This window comes from Ammodytes marinus, assembly GCF_949987685.1.
Source record: "Ammodytes marinus genome assembly, chromosome: 13".
Classification (NCBI taxonomy): domain Eukaryota; kingdom Metazoa; phylum Chordata; class Actinopteri; order Uranoscopiformes; family Ammodytidae; genus Ammodytes; species Ammodytes marinus.
In genome coordinates this window covers 8,724,395-8,740,047 of record NC_137217.1, presented here as the reverse complement: position 1 = coordinate 8,740,047, position 15,653 = coordinate 8,724,395, and the positions used below count along the sequence as shown (strand labels likewise).

The following is a 15,653-nucleotide window of genomic DNA, read 5'->3' as shown; positions in this document are numbered from 1 at the left end:
CTATTCTGAACTTTGCTCACTTGTCATGATTGTTTCTGTGATAAAACCATGTAGGGCATTGTGGTAATAGTCTTAATAATCTTTGTTACACATAACTCTCACGGCATGCAGTAACTGTTTATTTTTTGTTTTTCACTATACTGGTTTGTGGAAAACATTGTTTTGCTTTAATATCTTGAAAAGCGACCGCACCTTCGGTCTCACGCTGAATTTTGTTTTACTGTTAAGAGAAAAAAAAATGCAAACAATAACAGTGAAAATGTTCTCATGATTCTCGTGAAAGAATAACTCTAAAATCCAATTAATGAAATGTCTCCCTTTCCTACTCATGTAGCACCCTAGTCTCATAACTTTATTTTACCATGGAATATGCTCTAAGAGAGTTAGAGAGAGAGGGGGAGCGAGAGGGAGCCTTTATAGGTTTACACAGAGCCTGAGGTGTTGGCTGAGTGTTTCATATGAAAACAGAGAGGAACTTGAACTCATTTGGTTCCTGGAGCCAAACTTCTGACAGACACACTAAAACGAAGGCCCAGAGTAGGGTGTCCGGACCTTTAGGCCAAAAAATGTAGCCACCGCAAGATGAAGACGGTGAAGAAGAAATAAGAGGAAAAAATACAATCTCCTTACCCAATCACTTCCGACCTAGATGCAAGTACATCCGCTGGCTCTATTTGATTATGAAAATGAAAAGCATATTAAAGCTCTACCAGCCAACTTTGGATGTTGGCACCATAGAACATTTTTACTTTAGTACCCAGTAATCTGGCAGTTTGACTTCAGAGGATGTTCATGTTTACCTGAACAAATTAGTGTTGGACATAATGCATTAATGCTTTGAAATGATAAAAGTATTGGAAGATAGCAATACACTTTCGCTCAGCTACTTCAATATGTTGGAGCCAGGCTTGTTCGATGCCTTCCCAGAAGTAAGATGAAAGGATTATATCGTAATTCTGTTGACAGACCGTTCCGGTATGTATTAGCTTGGCACAAGGATGTGAGGATGTAGTTAGCCTCTAACAAGAAAAACGTGCTTCATGCTAACCCCTCTCATTTACATGTTGTGTGTGTGATAGCTGGCTTGCTAAGGTTACTCACCAGTAGGCCTCATTTCAGGAATCATTGGTACAGGGTTGAATGGTGTGCAAGCCCCTCGGGTTCACCATGAGGACGGGACCTCTGCTGTGCTGCAAGCAGCCACTGATGCTAATGTTAAGCTAGCCATTGATGGTCAGTAAATACCTCAGAAATGTTTGGCTAGCTGCACGTCAAAACCATACTCTCTCGTTAAATGCAGAAAAATTGAGGTGTGGGTGTGGAGGCTGTAGAGATTTATTTTAAAAGCACTGCATTTTCCGAGTAACAAACAACACTGTTCTTTATACAACTGTGGCCATATATGAGACAATATGACAACCAGAACCTCCACTTTTGGATTCTGTGTTACTTGGCAAAAGAGGTAAAGATTTCAAAACAGTGTCAATAACAACCATCAGAATCCCACCAACGTCAGTTTATATTTGATGGGATTTTCTTCCCTGTTGCAGCATCTTTGTGGCATTAAGGCTAATTCAATCGCAGAGGTTTCTCCCAAAAAATCATGTCCATTGCAGTTTTAACCAGTAACAGTCACTTTACCCTATTTTCACAAGTCAGAGAAAATTGGAAGAGAAAGACATCTTGTTCTTTTTTTTTTTACTTAAACCCTGCTATCCTAACCGCCGTATCCCCATGCTGGGTGAAGTTTGACTTTAACCGATTCTGATGTGTGGCAAGTTAATCTGAATCCCTCTCCGTACAAACTGCTCATAGAACAACATATTGCATTGTCACGTAACATCAGATCTCAGAGTGAGAGCTACTTTGATGTGATCGTTGCTTCAGTGGTAGCCCTATTATCCAGTTTCCCATTTGACCCTCATACTCAGCTGCGCTCCGCATGTCATTTTCACTGAACCACTCACGTACGACCTCCACGAATGAACATTTGAGTTTGAGCTAATTGTCGGGTCAGTTAATATTATTTGTGAGGTGACACAGGCCACTGGTAGCCTACACAAGATCTCAACGCCATAGTGGACGAATAGCAGTTCGGGGGTTATACGCCAGTGCAGTCAGTGCTGCCGTGTGCTCCTGGTTTCCAAAGAGGCCTGGAACGTGGCATTACGTCTGTGTTATCATGAGCTGTTTTAAACACAGGCTCTGAAATCACTTAGGCAGCAGCTGCTTATTATTACACCAGAGTTTGTCTGTGTGATCTTATCTCATTCAAGAATTTTCTTGTGGACTGCCTGGGTAAAGAAAAACAAGAACTACACAAGCAAGAGGCTTATGCACTCAGCCACTCGCTGGCCGAAACCTCATTTTCAGTTTTTCTGAAGGGGGCGCGTGAGGCACGTGACTGAGAGCTAAGGGTGGAGGCAAAGGGCTGAAAGATTTTACAATAATACAGTGCAATACAGGGCAGTCTGGTGCATAAAAGTTGCACAAATAATTTGACAGCTATTGAGTTCATGGCCAGTGCGATACTGCCAACTTTGACTAAAATCGGTTTATGAATGACATTTTTTACATTTTAATTTAGTGAAAATTACAGAGAAAAAAGTATTTTGAAAAACTTCTTATGTATTCCTTTTAAAGCACCATGGGTGTGTTGTAGCCAATCACAGCATTCAGTGGGCAACGACTTTGGGAAGGTCATCAGTTGTTCATCACGAGGCTTAGCCATTTGCTGTGTGATATATTTAACATTAATTTTTTTTTGCCTGATGTTGAGCACTATGTCGCAATTCTGACCAGGAATTCAGTTATCAGGTGCATGCATTTTGCCATATTCACTCAACCAGGTCATGCACTTGTTTGAAAAAAAAAATATTTTTTTTATTTTGCGCGTGTGCATTCGGAGCGCACATGTCTAACAGGGAAACTGACGAGAAAGAACCTTCCTTTATAGGTCCATGGCAGGAACATGACTAGCCAGCAGACATTACACTGGAGATATTTAGGACTCGGTAACAGGGAGTTGAACAGGAAAAAGTGCTGAGCAAAATTTAGAAAGTTAAAGTTGCTACGTCGCCGTGGCAACCAATCTGTATCAACAGCTGAGACAGCACAGCAAGATATCTTGAAAACAGCAGGCTATTGTAGCCCTACAAGCTTTATTTTTTGGTATTTTCAATGCTACTTTGTATTTTTATGTTTTAAATTGAGAACTAGGCTACATGAAATATAATGGTCGGAATATGAAATTTGGCTAAGTTTGCACACATTTTGATTGATAGGCTAATCATGATGTGTAGCCTAGGTTAATTCATTTATTTTAAATGAATATTTGATAAATTAAAGAAAATGTTTCATGATCAAGATTATTCCAGAAATGAATACTAGAGAGGACATACCTGTCTATATTAGGTCTTAGTGTTAATTGTATTTTATTTTCATATCCATGTGTTTTTCTTCAATAGTTTATATGGCTTGTGTCTCCAAATTATTCCAGAACATTGTTTTAGGCAGGACATATGACAGCTGTTTACTGAGCAAAAAAAAAATCTGATTTGGCTTCTCAAAGTGCACCAGATTGATGCATTTAAATTTAAAATGGTAAAGGTTTTCTTCCGCAGGGGCATGCCCCAAGACCCCACTAGAAGGTGCATTCTCCCCGAGCAGTCTCAAAAAATCCTGAGGGAAACACAAAATGTACAAACGTACTGAATGTGAAGGCATAACCCTATGCCCTAATTTGTAGCGGGCTGTCAAAAGAGGCTCATCCATAATACGGTTAGTTTTGGTCAATTTCTACTAGAAATTTGGTACGCACGCCGCGCACGCATACTCTTTATCAGCTTTTACCACCGGGCCTAAAAAAAATTCTAGGGGAAACACTGAGCATCATACATGGAATTAATCCTTTGGATGATCTACTGTAGCCTCTCAATAGGGAAACAGGTTGTTATTACAGTCTCACCCTTACTATACATAACCTACAAATGTATCGGGATTAGGCCAACTTTAGAAACTGTCCCACTTGATGAATTGTCTATAATATAGGGCTCACTGTTCTGGGGGGGTCTCCCTACAGTGCAGAGAAGATAACACCATTATCAGATTATCACCAAAAAGAATGGGAACTATAACTTTCCACAACATAACCTAACTGTACGCCCATTCACAGCTACACTTCATTTGGATTCCAAAGAGGCCCGAGACATGGGAGCCACAGTGTTAACTACCATTACTGAGATGTAGCTGCTTCGTTAGCAATTCCTTCTTGTTGCATAATACCTTTCTGTGTGTCCATATATTATGTTCGGGGGTCTCTGCTGTGCGAGAACTCCTTTCAGCAGCTAATGGACGGGTTGATATGAGCCATAAACCATACGCAGGAACTCCAGTGTTATCCACAGGGGTTCTTATCAGCGGCGCAGAAGAGGCCCCGCGCCAGTGTTTGTGGGTGTCAACCCAGTGCTCCGCAGGGAAGATTTGTAGCAACGGTCACACAGTGTGCTGCTTTATGCACAGCCAAATCTGTGTGAATGCGGTGCAGTCATGCTCTCGCCTCAGTCACATTTCGTAATACCTCGGGCTGAACATGCATTCCCAGGCAAGAGGATATTCTGTAATTTTGTATCACAAGCAGTGAGCTCTCTGGCTGGAAGAATTATGAGCAGAGGCGACTATCAGAGCTGTCTTTCAAAGCGAGAAAGTGTTGAGAGGGTCAGTATGGGAGCAAGGCCACATTCAAAACTTCCTTCGTCTGTGTGTATTATGGACCCCCCACTGCTGCAGACACATACACACTCTCTAGCCACCAACCCAGCTGCCGTACCCGACTGCAGCAGGCTTTGAAACACACAAAAACTCAGCTGTGTTCGCTGCCAACCAACAACCAGCCTGATCGAGGCCTGAGATTGCCAATATCCTGGAAACGTGGTTTAAGTATCACAGTTCATTCAGTGCCAGCTTAATGTGCCACTAGAGACTCCTCTGTTGGAGTTAATTATTTTGGATTGCCAATCCTGATTTGGTTTTGTTACTGCATTTCTCAGACTTAAGAAACCCTTTACCAAATCCCATTGTTGTTTTTCTCGCTGCTTTGTCACATCAAGTTAGGGCTGAAAGTAGAAGGGGATTGGATGTATCTTTTCCAAGATTGTTTAAGTTTTACATCATGGGAATTTGTTAGGTTAGACGTGGACGAGAGCCTGGCAATATGGACATCAGCCAAATGAGTACCAGGGCTGTGTAAATAAACTAACATTGGTTTTGCAACCTTAAGTTTAGTCTCTCTGCTCTGCCTCACATTGTGTCTCATTCAAGTTGTCTTTTGCTCGCTCTAATTCGGAGCTTGTGGGTATTTCCATTGCACAACATTGTCTAACCAACAGAAAGACCAGTTGCTTTTGGCCTCTTGAGCTTAACCAAGAGACATTTAATCATCACAGCTTCGCTAGCTGCACTTTCAGATATGCCAATCAATACAATGGATCCACCAAATATTAACCCAGCTCCCAGAACAATACAGACCAGACGCATAGTTGGTTCAGCTTTTTTTCCTCAAAACACTGAGTAATTGTGCATACCATAGTGTGAGTGGAAGGGCTGTCTGCCGTTGACCACACTGTCTTAAGCGTGTCCTGTCTGTGTGTATGCTGGAGCTGGTTGAACAGATACAGGACTCGGGAGCAGATCCTGGTCTATCACAGAGTGTATTCCTTGGAGTGAAGAAGCTACGAGGACCACTGACATATCTGTCATGCCCAGTTCTCTTTACGGGAGACGCTGATTGACAAGAACACCACCTTTGCTTCACCTTGCCCTATGCCGGCATGTGGAGGGAGCAACCATGTGGAAAAAACAGCACGGAGAGAGCTGGGGGAAGACATGGCAGCTCCGGCCCTTGCCATGAACTCCTGCCATCTGCATCTCCACACGACACGGCTGGGTGGCAGCGAGCAAGCCAGAGCTTCCATGTCAGCCAAACCCAGGGCCTTCGAGAGTAGGTCAGAGCTGTTTGACTCTGAAAAAAGATGGAAAAATAGGGCTTGTTTTCCCCCCTCAAGCTGCCAGGTCTTTTTATGACATGGACACTCCTGCTGCGCAACATCGGGTTTGGTTAGCTTTCTGGAGTAGGCCACTGTCTTTAGAGAACCCACCTCCAGCTCAGATAACGCATAGGACACTGTCTGGAACACAAGAGATTCATCAATCTTCGCAAAATGATTTAGCCCCCTTTCTTTTACACAGTGAAGATTCATGTTGAAAATTGAGTGCTTACACATGGTTCTGTCAGCCTTCAGGAGAACAGCAGTTGACTGGAGCTGACATGAGACTTCGACTGTCCGTGATAAAAATCGGCGCGTTCCTCGTCCAGACCACAACTGAGGGACTGGCTCCTGCCAAGCATGCGCCATTAGATCACAAGTGACGCTCGGTGACTCATCCATCAATTCGGAATGCACTTGACATGCAAACCACATAAAAATTCAAGTGCAAAGTCAAACCAACAACAAATAAATTGTAACAGAGACATATTTCACAGCAGGTCTGGTGAGGACATCTTCTAAACTTGTGCACCCTCTGCCACTTTACTGGCAGCCTTTGAAATTCTTCTCCGAGCTGAAACATGAGGCTTTTCCTCCTGTGTCCATGATATAACTCATGGCCAGAACCAGGCTGGGAGATAATGATGATAATACGTTTAAGTCCCAGGAACACCGGGCCTTCAATGGGATCTGATGACCTCATTATTTCTCATTAGTCTCCCCGAGGCACCTACTAGATGAAGACTTTAAAGGTGGTCCAGAGGTTAATCCCGCAAGGGAGAATGAACCCGCTCCCCTGTATCTGTTTTCTGGAGCTGGTGGACAGGCTGAATAGCTGCCGATTCAGCCAGTGAGCAGTGTGGGAGCCTCTCCAGTGTCACAGATAGATAGCCCATGCTGTCCCAGCTGCCTTTTAGCCAGATAACTGGACAGAGGGATAAATGTCCGTCGTTGTGATCCCTTCCGGCCCACCTCGTTCTCTGTTGACCTCTGACCCTCAAGCTTTGCCTCCCTGCATTCTAACTCACGTGGAGCCGCATTTATGTCTCATACACCTCATCCGTCTCATAGACGGACATTATTACTTATCTCTTATTTAGAAAACAAGGTTTCTGATTGTTTGCAGCATTGCCTTACTACATCTGAAAATGAAACCGGGATGTTTTGATCCAAAAATCTTGTCAAGTGCTATTTCTGCTGCTACGTAAGTTACAGTATTTTCGCACATCTGTGTTGCTCCTATTTACTGTCAATAACTGAGGATTGCACAACAACCCCAGTGTTGGAGAGTACTGCCAGATGTTATTGTTCCCCCCTCTTACTCTTTTTTTTTTTTTGGTTTTGTTTGGGAGCTAAAAGTCTCTCAGGTGATGACAGGTCTGGGAAGTGTGAAGGGTAAAAGACAGCTTTGTGCTTTCCAATTAGCTCAGTGATTTATTAGCCTGCTCCCTGTATTGGGCTTGTCTTGTATCAAACCCAAGCCTGACTGATTTGGTTTCACCCAGAAAGGAGTGCGAAAACTCACACATTCCACATCAAATAATCTGTACAGCGCTCAGAGATCCAAGACATATGTTGAGATTGAAGATAAAATTGAGCAGAAACAATATGTAGATCATATATCAGATGATTGAATCAATACAACCAATACAAGGTGAGAACACAGTAAATTACCAAAGAGATCCAGAGTAGAGTTTCCCTGCAGAATCGTGATATCTGATTGGTATGTGTGTGTTTGTGCATGTGTGTGTGTGTGTGTGTGCGCGTCCCCGGTTTGTTTAGACTGGTCGGGAAAAGCGTGAGACCAGAGTGAGTGGGCAGAGGCCATACTTTAGGGTTCAAAGTGAAGCGGGGAGGGACCCCCTCGTTTTGGAGGAATGTCGAGGAGGAGGCCTGATGGTTAGGCTGGAGATGGTGTAATTAAGGGGTGTGATTGTGAGAACCTTCCCTTCCCCGGGCCCTGCAAGGGTCACAGATAAAAGAGCAGCCCTCAGCCTCTGTGGAAAATCACAGTAACGCAGGTTTGTGCATCCAGAAATGCACACGGGCTAATGCACGGATGTGTCCCTGCGAGACACAATTTAAAGGGGCAGATGACACCGTACCTGGGATTGGGAAGCCCCCAGGAAGTAGCCTGAGATGATGACTGCAGGTTATAGATTGTGGTTCCCCGACAGTGGAAGCCTATTGGGCCTCATAGAGCTTCTGAGGAGCATCATAAATTAGACAGCTCTGGGAGGCTCCTTCTAATCATGTGGGCCTGCGTGTCGCCCCGTTGGTGTGGTTGTTGTAATTTAGCCCTGCCTGACATGCTATTTGCAGAGTAGGAGCTAGATGACACATTGCCGTGCCTGTTCTTTGTGAGCGCGGCACTGTGTCAGGCGCAGTGGCAGGGTGTGGCGTGGGAGGTTGAGTGTGCTGTTGTTTTCCGCTGATTGAAATGCATCAGCATTCGTTTGGCAAGGTGACGCTAAATCTTGTCGTCCCCTGCGCCTCCCTCTTCATATATTAGCCAAAAACGTGAAGGATCCAAACAGCTGGCCAAGATTGTGATCATCAGCCATCATTCACACTTTAATGAAAACCTGATTTGCCAAAATGGAAAGAGATGGGAGGGGTGTGGGGTGATAAAATAGCATACTAAGGGCACTACTCAGAACCCTAATGGGATATATTCTTCCTGTTGTAAACTCAGCATTAGTTGAGATCACGCAAGCATGTGTTTGCATCAGGCCGTTAGATATTGGTGCAGTTTGTTGAAAGAGGTCAGTGTAACATAATTCCTCACTGTCTCTGCTGTTGTGTTTTCACACTGTTGATGTGCTCACTCTAAACAAGAACAGGAAGATGAAAGAAAAATCCCTGTCAGGCCAAACAAGTTTTCTGACATAGACTTGAGCCCCCTGAGAATAATGATTCACAGGGCATTGACAGCCTTTCTTTTGGCACGGGACGGTTGAATCCTTTCAAGAACCCCCTTCCCCAAACCCCTCAGTCCCTCAATCAACTCCAGATGAGAGGGGTTGCAATGAACCTGACGATTCTCCTCTTTCTCTCCTTCTTCCTCCAGGGTGCAGGATAGAGAACTGCGAGTCCTGCTTTAGCAAAGACTTCTGCACCAAGTGCAAGTCAGGTTTTTACCTACACAAAGGGCGCTGCTTTGACAAGTGCCCCGAGGGCTTTGCCCCACTGGAGGAGACCATGGAGTGTGGAGGTACGTGACACAACACAGATGTAAAATAAAATGTAAAGTTCACCTATTAATCATAATGTACTTTTTCATTTTTATTCAACATTAATATTGGTCCCATGTGTGTCTGGAGACTCCCAAAGTATACTATCAGTTCAAGCTTTATAACTTATAACCTCATAAGGGGAGAGACCACGCCCCCCCCCATGACCAACTTAACTTAGCACTGCATCCACCCTTGATACAGTAAAAACTCCCCCAGATACCCCTGAATCTAACAGGCAGTGAGTTTCAAACTGGCTGGTAGACTCAGGGCAAATCAGAACAGACTGGGCTTTTTGAAGGCAGGGCTTAAAGAGACAGGCTTTAAAACAGAGCGTTTCAGAAAGAGGCTGAAAAGAGGAGATTCAGCAATGACACTGTGATAAATAAAAAAGCTTTTTTGGACACTACACCATGAATACAGTTTCTAGTAGAGACCCAAATTACAATTTTGAACCTGAAAGTGAGCATAATATGTGACATTTAAAAATCTACTTTCTAGTGAGTATCCTTTCTTAACCTGTACACAGTATTCTATAAGCTCTCAGTTGGCCTGCTTATTTTTGACTGAAAAACAAGCAGTTCATCGGGGACCACACACAAAGAGGTTATAGCATCCCAGTAAAGCTCCTTCACCCTGTATTAAAGCTTGACCTGCAGCTCTTTGAGTTGCCTCTAAAATGGCACTCTTCTGTGGTTTCATTGCACACTCACTGTTTCTTGTGTGGCTCTGCAGAGGGCTGCGAGGTTGGCCAGTGGAGCGAATGGGGAGCCTGCACCAGGAGAAACAAAACCTGTGGCTATAAGTGGGGTCTGGAGACCCGGACACGGCACATTGTAAAGAAACCACCCAAGGACACGATACCCTGTCCCACCATCGCCGAGTCAAGGATGTGCAAAATGGCAGTGCGGCACTGCAGGAGAGGTAAGGATGTTACATGCGACTATATGTTGATGTGTGTGTAAGAGATATTCTGTCAGTCTGTCCAAGCTCCATCCACGTTCACTTTACACCGCTGTGGTGAATATTAAAGAAAACAGCCCACTTATCCCAGAGGAGAACTCTCTCCCCCTCTCAGAGTTCCACCTGTTTCATGTAACCCTTGTACCGTGCACTCAGCCTTGTTTTTTCACCGTCTGCGTTTTTGAGGTGCACAGTGGCGTTTCCGCGCTTGAAATATCAGTATTTTTCCATGGCGGCCTTGTTCAAGCCAGCTTTTCTTTTTTCTTTTTTTTTTTTGGTATATTTTTCCCTCCATCTCTCCCATCTCCCTTCCTCTCCCAGTGGAATGCTTCAAAGTACGAAGTGCAGGTTTCCTCAATGGCCGTCTCTGTTTCCTCTCGTCAGCCTGAGAGATATTTGCGGTGCACACAGCATGTATGTAAGGCCATTAAACGAGAAGTCAAATCTGGAATTTCTCCGTGTGTGAATACTGCTAAGGGAAATGTTTTTTTTGTGTGTGATTTTTTTCTAAAAGTAAACTCTCTCTCTCTCAGACGATCCAAACACACCATTTGGGGTGATGGCCTCCGTTAGCAGTGCTTTTAAAATAAATGTCTCTTCTCCTAATGCACTTTTACGTCTCTCATAAACTTTGGATTAGGATAGGCCAAGCGTAAATATTTAATTCACCAAATAAGGAAGCAATTACGGTGGCAGATATCATTCAGGCTGTCAAAGAAGAAAAACATTGTTTAACAGAAAGAGGAAAATATTCCAACCTCGAGGGCTTTTGCTCCATTTTTGGCCTGCAGTGTTGAATCAGAGGATCATTTAGTGAAGTGGTGAAAGAGTAAATAAACTTTGAATAAACCCTGATAGTTTCTCATATTACAGCACCAGCAAGGCAAGTCGCAGCCCTCTGGGTTGGAAACTGTGATTCCATGGCACATTTAGTTCCTAAAGCCTGTCCTGTTTGTCAGGGAAATTCTCCCCAACCCCCGCACCACTTCTTCCTGACTTTGCCGTGCCTGCTTGACCTTTTCTGAGACACTTTATGACCTTTTTTTAATTAACATTTGGCATTGTTGAGCATGGTTACTGCTGTTAATTATCGCAAGCATGAAGTCACCGATGGGAAGTTTTTTGTGAACACTAAATTGAGTGCGTAGTCGAACCGTGCTTCATTCTTCAGCAGATTCCCCTACGTTCATCTTACTTACGCGCCCCACACACATCCTACCTCTACTGCGCGTCTACCTCGCGTCTGCGTCTGACTTTTGGTCACAGACTGTGAAATCAACGTAGAGCGAGCACACATCCAACCTCAGACGCACTGCTGAGGCGCGTCGGAGGCACGTCTGCAGCGCCGCTCCCCTTCACCTCAGGAGGCTCGCCTATTTTTTTCTGAGAGCAGCGCGTCTCTCTCGCGTCTCTGTGCTTTAACTGATAGAGAAATACTCTGCTGACAGTCATACCAGCAGCATTCACTCTAGTTACACGTTTACCCGGTGTGTTTATTTCAAAATAAAACATCCCTCAGTCGTATACGCAAATAATCCCTTTATTTCACGATGTAATTGTGCAATCAAAATCCGAGGGATTCAAAACCTAATTTTCAATTAGTTCTGGCATTTCATTTTTGGATAAATGACACATATAGAGATCCAATATAGTGAAGAAATAAAAAAGATCATGATGAGCGCAACAGTTTTCCGTTGCTCTATCTGTGTCTACGGCCTTCTTCTTCCCCGACCACACCCCCCTCTCTCTCTCCCGTATAAATCAGTAAAGTGATTTTTGAAATACTCTGCTGAGAGTCATATTGACTTCATACTGGCAGCTTTCGCTGTAGTTTCACCATTTCCTGGTGTGTCCCCTTCAAAATAAAACTTCCAACAAGCAGCAGCAGCTGCTGAGACGTTGCATGTGTGTCCGAGAAAAGTCCGAGAGAGGCAGCAGTAAGGTAAGGCGACGCGCTCCAGAGGTAGACGCAGGATGTGTGTGGGGCGCGTTAGACCTACAGTGTTCCCTGCTGATGCGGCCATTAAAGTAAAGTTCCTTATCCAATGACTGAGTTACGTCTCTGTTGAAGATCAGCGGCCTCAGTTGTGCGTAAAAGTGTCACTGTCTTGGGTCTCTGCGGGCTCGTGAAGCGCTGCGGTGGCCTGTTCAATAAAGGTACATTTCAGACTTAGGCATGTGTTGTTAATTCCCCACCACTGGACAGCCGGTTAAAAAAAATCCCCACTCTGCAAGGGCCAGTGAAATGCAACACTCTTCAGTTCAAATAAATACAGTGTAGAAATGTAAACGGCTGAAGTTGAACAGGAGGATACCCAGTGCCGTTACATGGGAGCTCCAGCGTCTGACATTGTAAAATAATCACTTCCTCTGAGTGATAATAAAGCTTGGTCCAATGGGAAGAGAGGCCGCACTCTATAAGGCAGTGGATCAGGAAAGTCAAGGTTCAAGAAAGGGCTGCAATATGGCGGAGTTTATCATGATATACCTTGCCAGGTGACCTTTCAAATTATTACAATTTGCCCAGAATTTGCAAGCAATAGGTCCCTAGTATTACCTCAGAATATAAGGCTTTGTAATGCAGTATGGTAAATATAATCTTTAAAAAAAAGGGATATAGGCATCCGTAACCAATGCATTTTTTTTCTGAAAAAGAATATGAATACAAGAAGTGCTTGTAATGTAATATAATTTACTTGAAACTTAAGACAGTCTGAAATTGAACATGTTTATCAGCTCTTCTCGATGGACACCAGACACCAATGTTTAGGATAAGCATGGGATTATATAACCGCAGACGGTAGAGATGATGTGGATTAAATGGAGGCTGAGGAAGCAGCATGTAGGTATACACTATTTATGGAACTGCTTATCTGATCGCCCTGGCTTGCATTTCTACATATCTACGTCTTTAAATTACACTGGATGTCATTAAAGCAGAACTCTGTCTCCCGGCTTAGCTGAGGTGCACAGGGACAACGCGATCTTCTTCTACTTCTTTTCCCCTCTGTGTCGGCAAAGATCTAATCCCTCTGTAAGACATACACAAGCAGAGAAAGTAAAGCCCAGATAATGTCAAGAGGAGAGGCGTTTTCACTGTGAACAGCATGGGTTGTGTAAACCGTGTCTGATGTGTACCGTGCAAGTTGCCGATCAGTGTAAACACCATATATCAATCGCACTGCTGGAAATCATTTGCTGTTCTCAGACCGCCGTTTGCCAGAACAGCATTGTCCTGATAACACACTCTGTCCTGAAAATGACGGGGAACATTGGTTTGAAATGCACGCAAAGGCAAACTATGAAGGGATTGTGTCACTAAGTGCTATTGCCATCCAACTGTCAAACTAATTTCAAGCAAGTTTGGCCAAAATAAAATGGGAATTTGGTCAATTTCCACCAGATGGATTGCATGGAATATGTAGGGAAAATTCTCAAGGGTCCATCGCAAGGCTCCAACTTAAATTACATTTCACAAAATCTTCAAAGCATCTCAAGCCATATTGAATAGTTTGCCATGCTTGTTTGCTTTTGGCAATGAGATAAAAGAAAATGCACCATTATTTTATTGTAAAAAAGTCCCATTCATATTAGTCACATTACCTCTGAAGGCAAGGCACGTGTATTTATATAGTACAATTCAGACACAAGGCCGTTCAAAGTGCTTTACAGGGACATGAAATACATCAAGATTAAAATACATCAAGTATAGAATAGACATTAGAGACGCAAATGAAAATTATGAAACAGGACTTTAACCTACAATATTTTGGTGGGGCTCTAACCCACTGTATTTACCAAACAAGAATAGAAATAAAACATTTAAATAAAATAAAAATTACAGGTTAAAAGGGAAACAGAAAAGTCTTCAGATTTGATTTAAAAGAGCTGAGAGTTGCAGCAGACTTCAAGTTTTCTGGGAGTTTGTTCCAGATATGCGGTGCATACAAACTAAAAGCTGCTTTTCCTTGTTTAGTCCTTACTCTGGTGACTGTAAGTAGACCTGTCCCAGACGACCTGAGAGCTCTGGACGGTTCATAACGTATCAGCAGATCAGAAATATATTTTGGCCCTAAATATTTTGCTTTATAAACCAACAACAATATTTTGAAATACATTCTTTGAGTGACAGGAAGCCAGTGTAAAGACCTCAGAACTGGGGGGGGGATGTGATCCTCTGAAAACATCTAGTAAACCTTTTGTGCAATGTTGACTAAAAATAACCTTGTCAAATTTTACCATTTTCATCCAGTTTTTTAGATTTCACACAAATAATACTTCAACGCAAAATCTGTTAGGCAGTCTCTAGAGGAGTAAGGAAGTCCTGTCTTGTGGCTGCCTGGCTGGCTTGTGTGATGTGCCATTCTTTGCATAGTACCCTTGAGACGGTAAAATGCTCTTCTATCCTTCGGTTTCCCTGGAGTGGTGCTCTGAGCAGCCTATAAACAATAAAGAGACTTTATTAATAGCTGCTCCGGCGCTATCAGCATTGACAGACTGCCCCCCCCCCCCCTCCCCCTCTCTCCATGTCTTGTGAGCTGACGGGAGGAGAGGAAAGGTGAGGAAAGCGATATCGCTGCAGCGTCCAGCTCGTCCATATTGATGCCATTAAGGAATTCCCTACAGAGATTTCCCAGCAAGCCCTGTCATCAGATTCACTGGTTTACATACAGATGTGTGTGTGTGACACTTCGATTCCTCGTTCTCTCTGCTTCATGTTCGTTTCTGCTGCCGAGCGTTGCCTATCAATCCGTCTGTGTACAGCGTGTTCCTTTCTTACTCTCTCGCCCACCCACTCAACCATAATCTTTGTCCAACAGCTGCTTCTGCCATGTCACTGACACTAGATGTTGTGTAAACAACTTAAATTGTTAAATCTCTCGAAACTCCCACTCTCACTGTAATCCCTGAATTGAGATTTAAGAGGGAGTAAAGTCCAACACAAACACACCACTGCAGCTCAGGCTAATTTCCGACAGTTTTTGCAAATCGGCTTTCAGATTCTCAGACGGTGCAAGTCTTTGCGGTCGCAGGGCAGAGTGACATTTGGGCAGCGCCGCTGGCTCGACTTGTTGGTGAACATGGACTCATTTAACGGGCATTCATAGTGCACAAGGTAAAATTAACCCGTATAGGAGAACAGAAGTTTTACAATATAAAGTTATGGGACTGTAAAAGTTAACAGCGTAACGAGTTTTGGAACTGATAACAGAAACATGTTTAAGACCTGATTTTTCCCAGAACAATGCAGTTCCATTTTCACTCTTTATGCTTCTACGAGCCAAAGATGACTAGCAACCACCCTGCTGACCCAGTGGAAAGAAAACAAAGGGAAACAGTAAAATAGGCAGAGAAAGAGAGAATAAGAGAAGAAGGAATATGTAATGATTATCTTTGGCCATTGGATTATGTA

General features: G+C 43.5%; 1 protein-coding gene across 1 annotated transcript in view; it reads left to right on the top strand.

The window, feature by feature from the left end:
• rspo2 (R-spondin 2) overlaps positions 1-15,653 on the top strand; it is a gene marked incomplete at its 3' end in the record, with an annotated part of 59,935 nt that overhangs the window by 25,426 nt on the left and 18,856 nt on the right. Inside the window, exons 3-4 of the mRNA XM_080038848.1 lie at positions 9,115-9,258; positions 10,013-10,201. Coding sequence (XP_079894974.1) covers positions 9,115-9,258; positions 10,013-10,201 — 333 coding nt within the window. The remainder of the gene's footprint in view (positions 1-9,114; positions 9,259-10,012; positions 10,202-15,653) is intronic.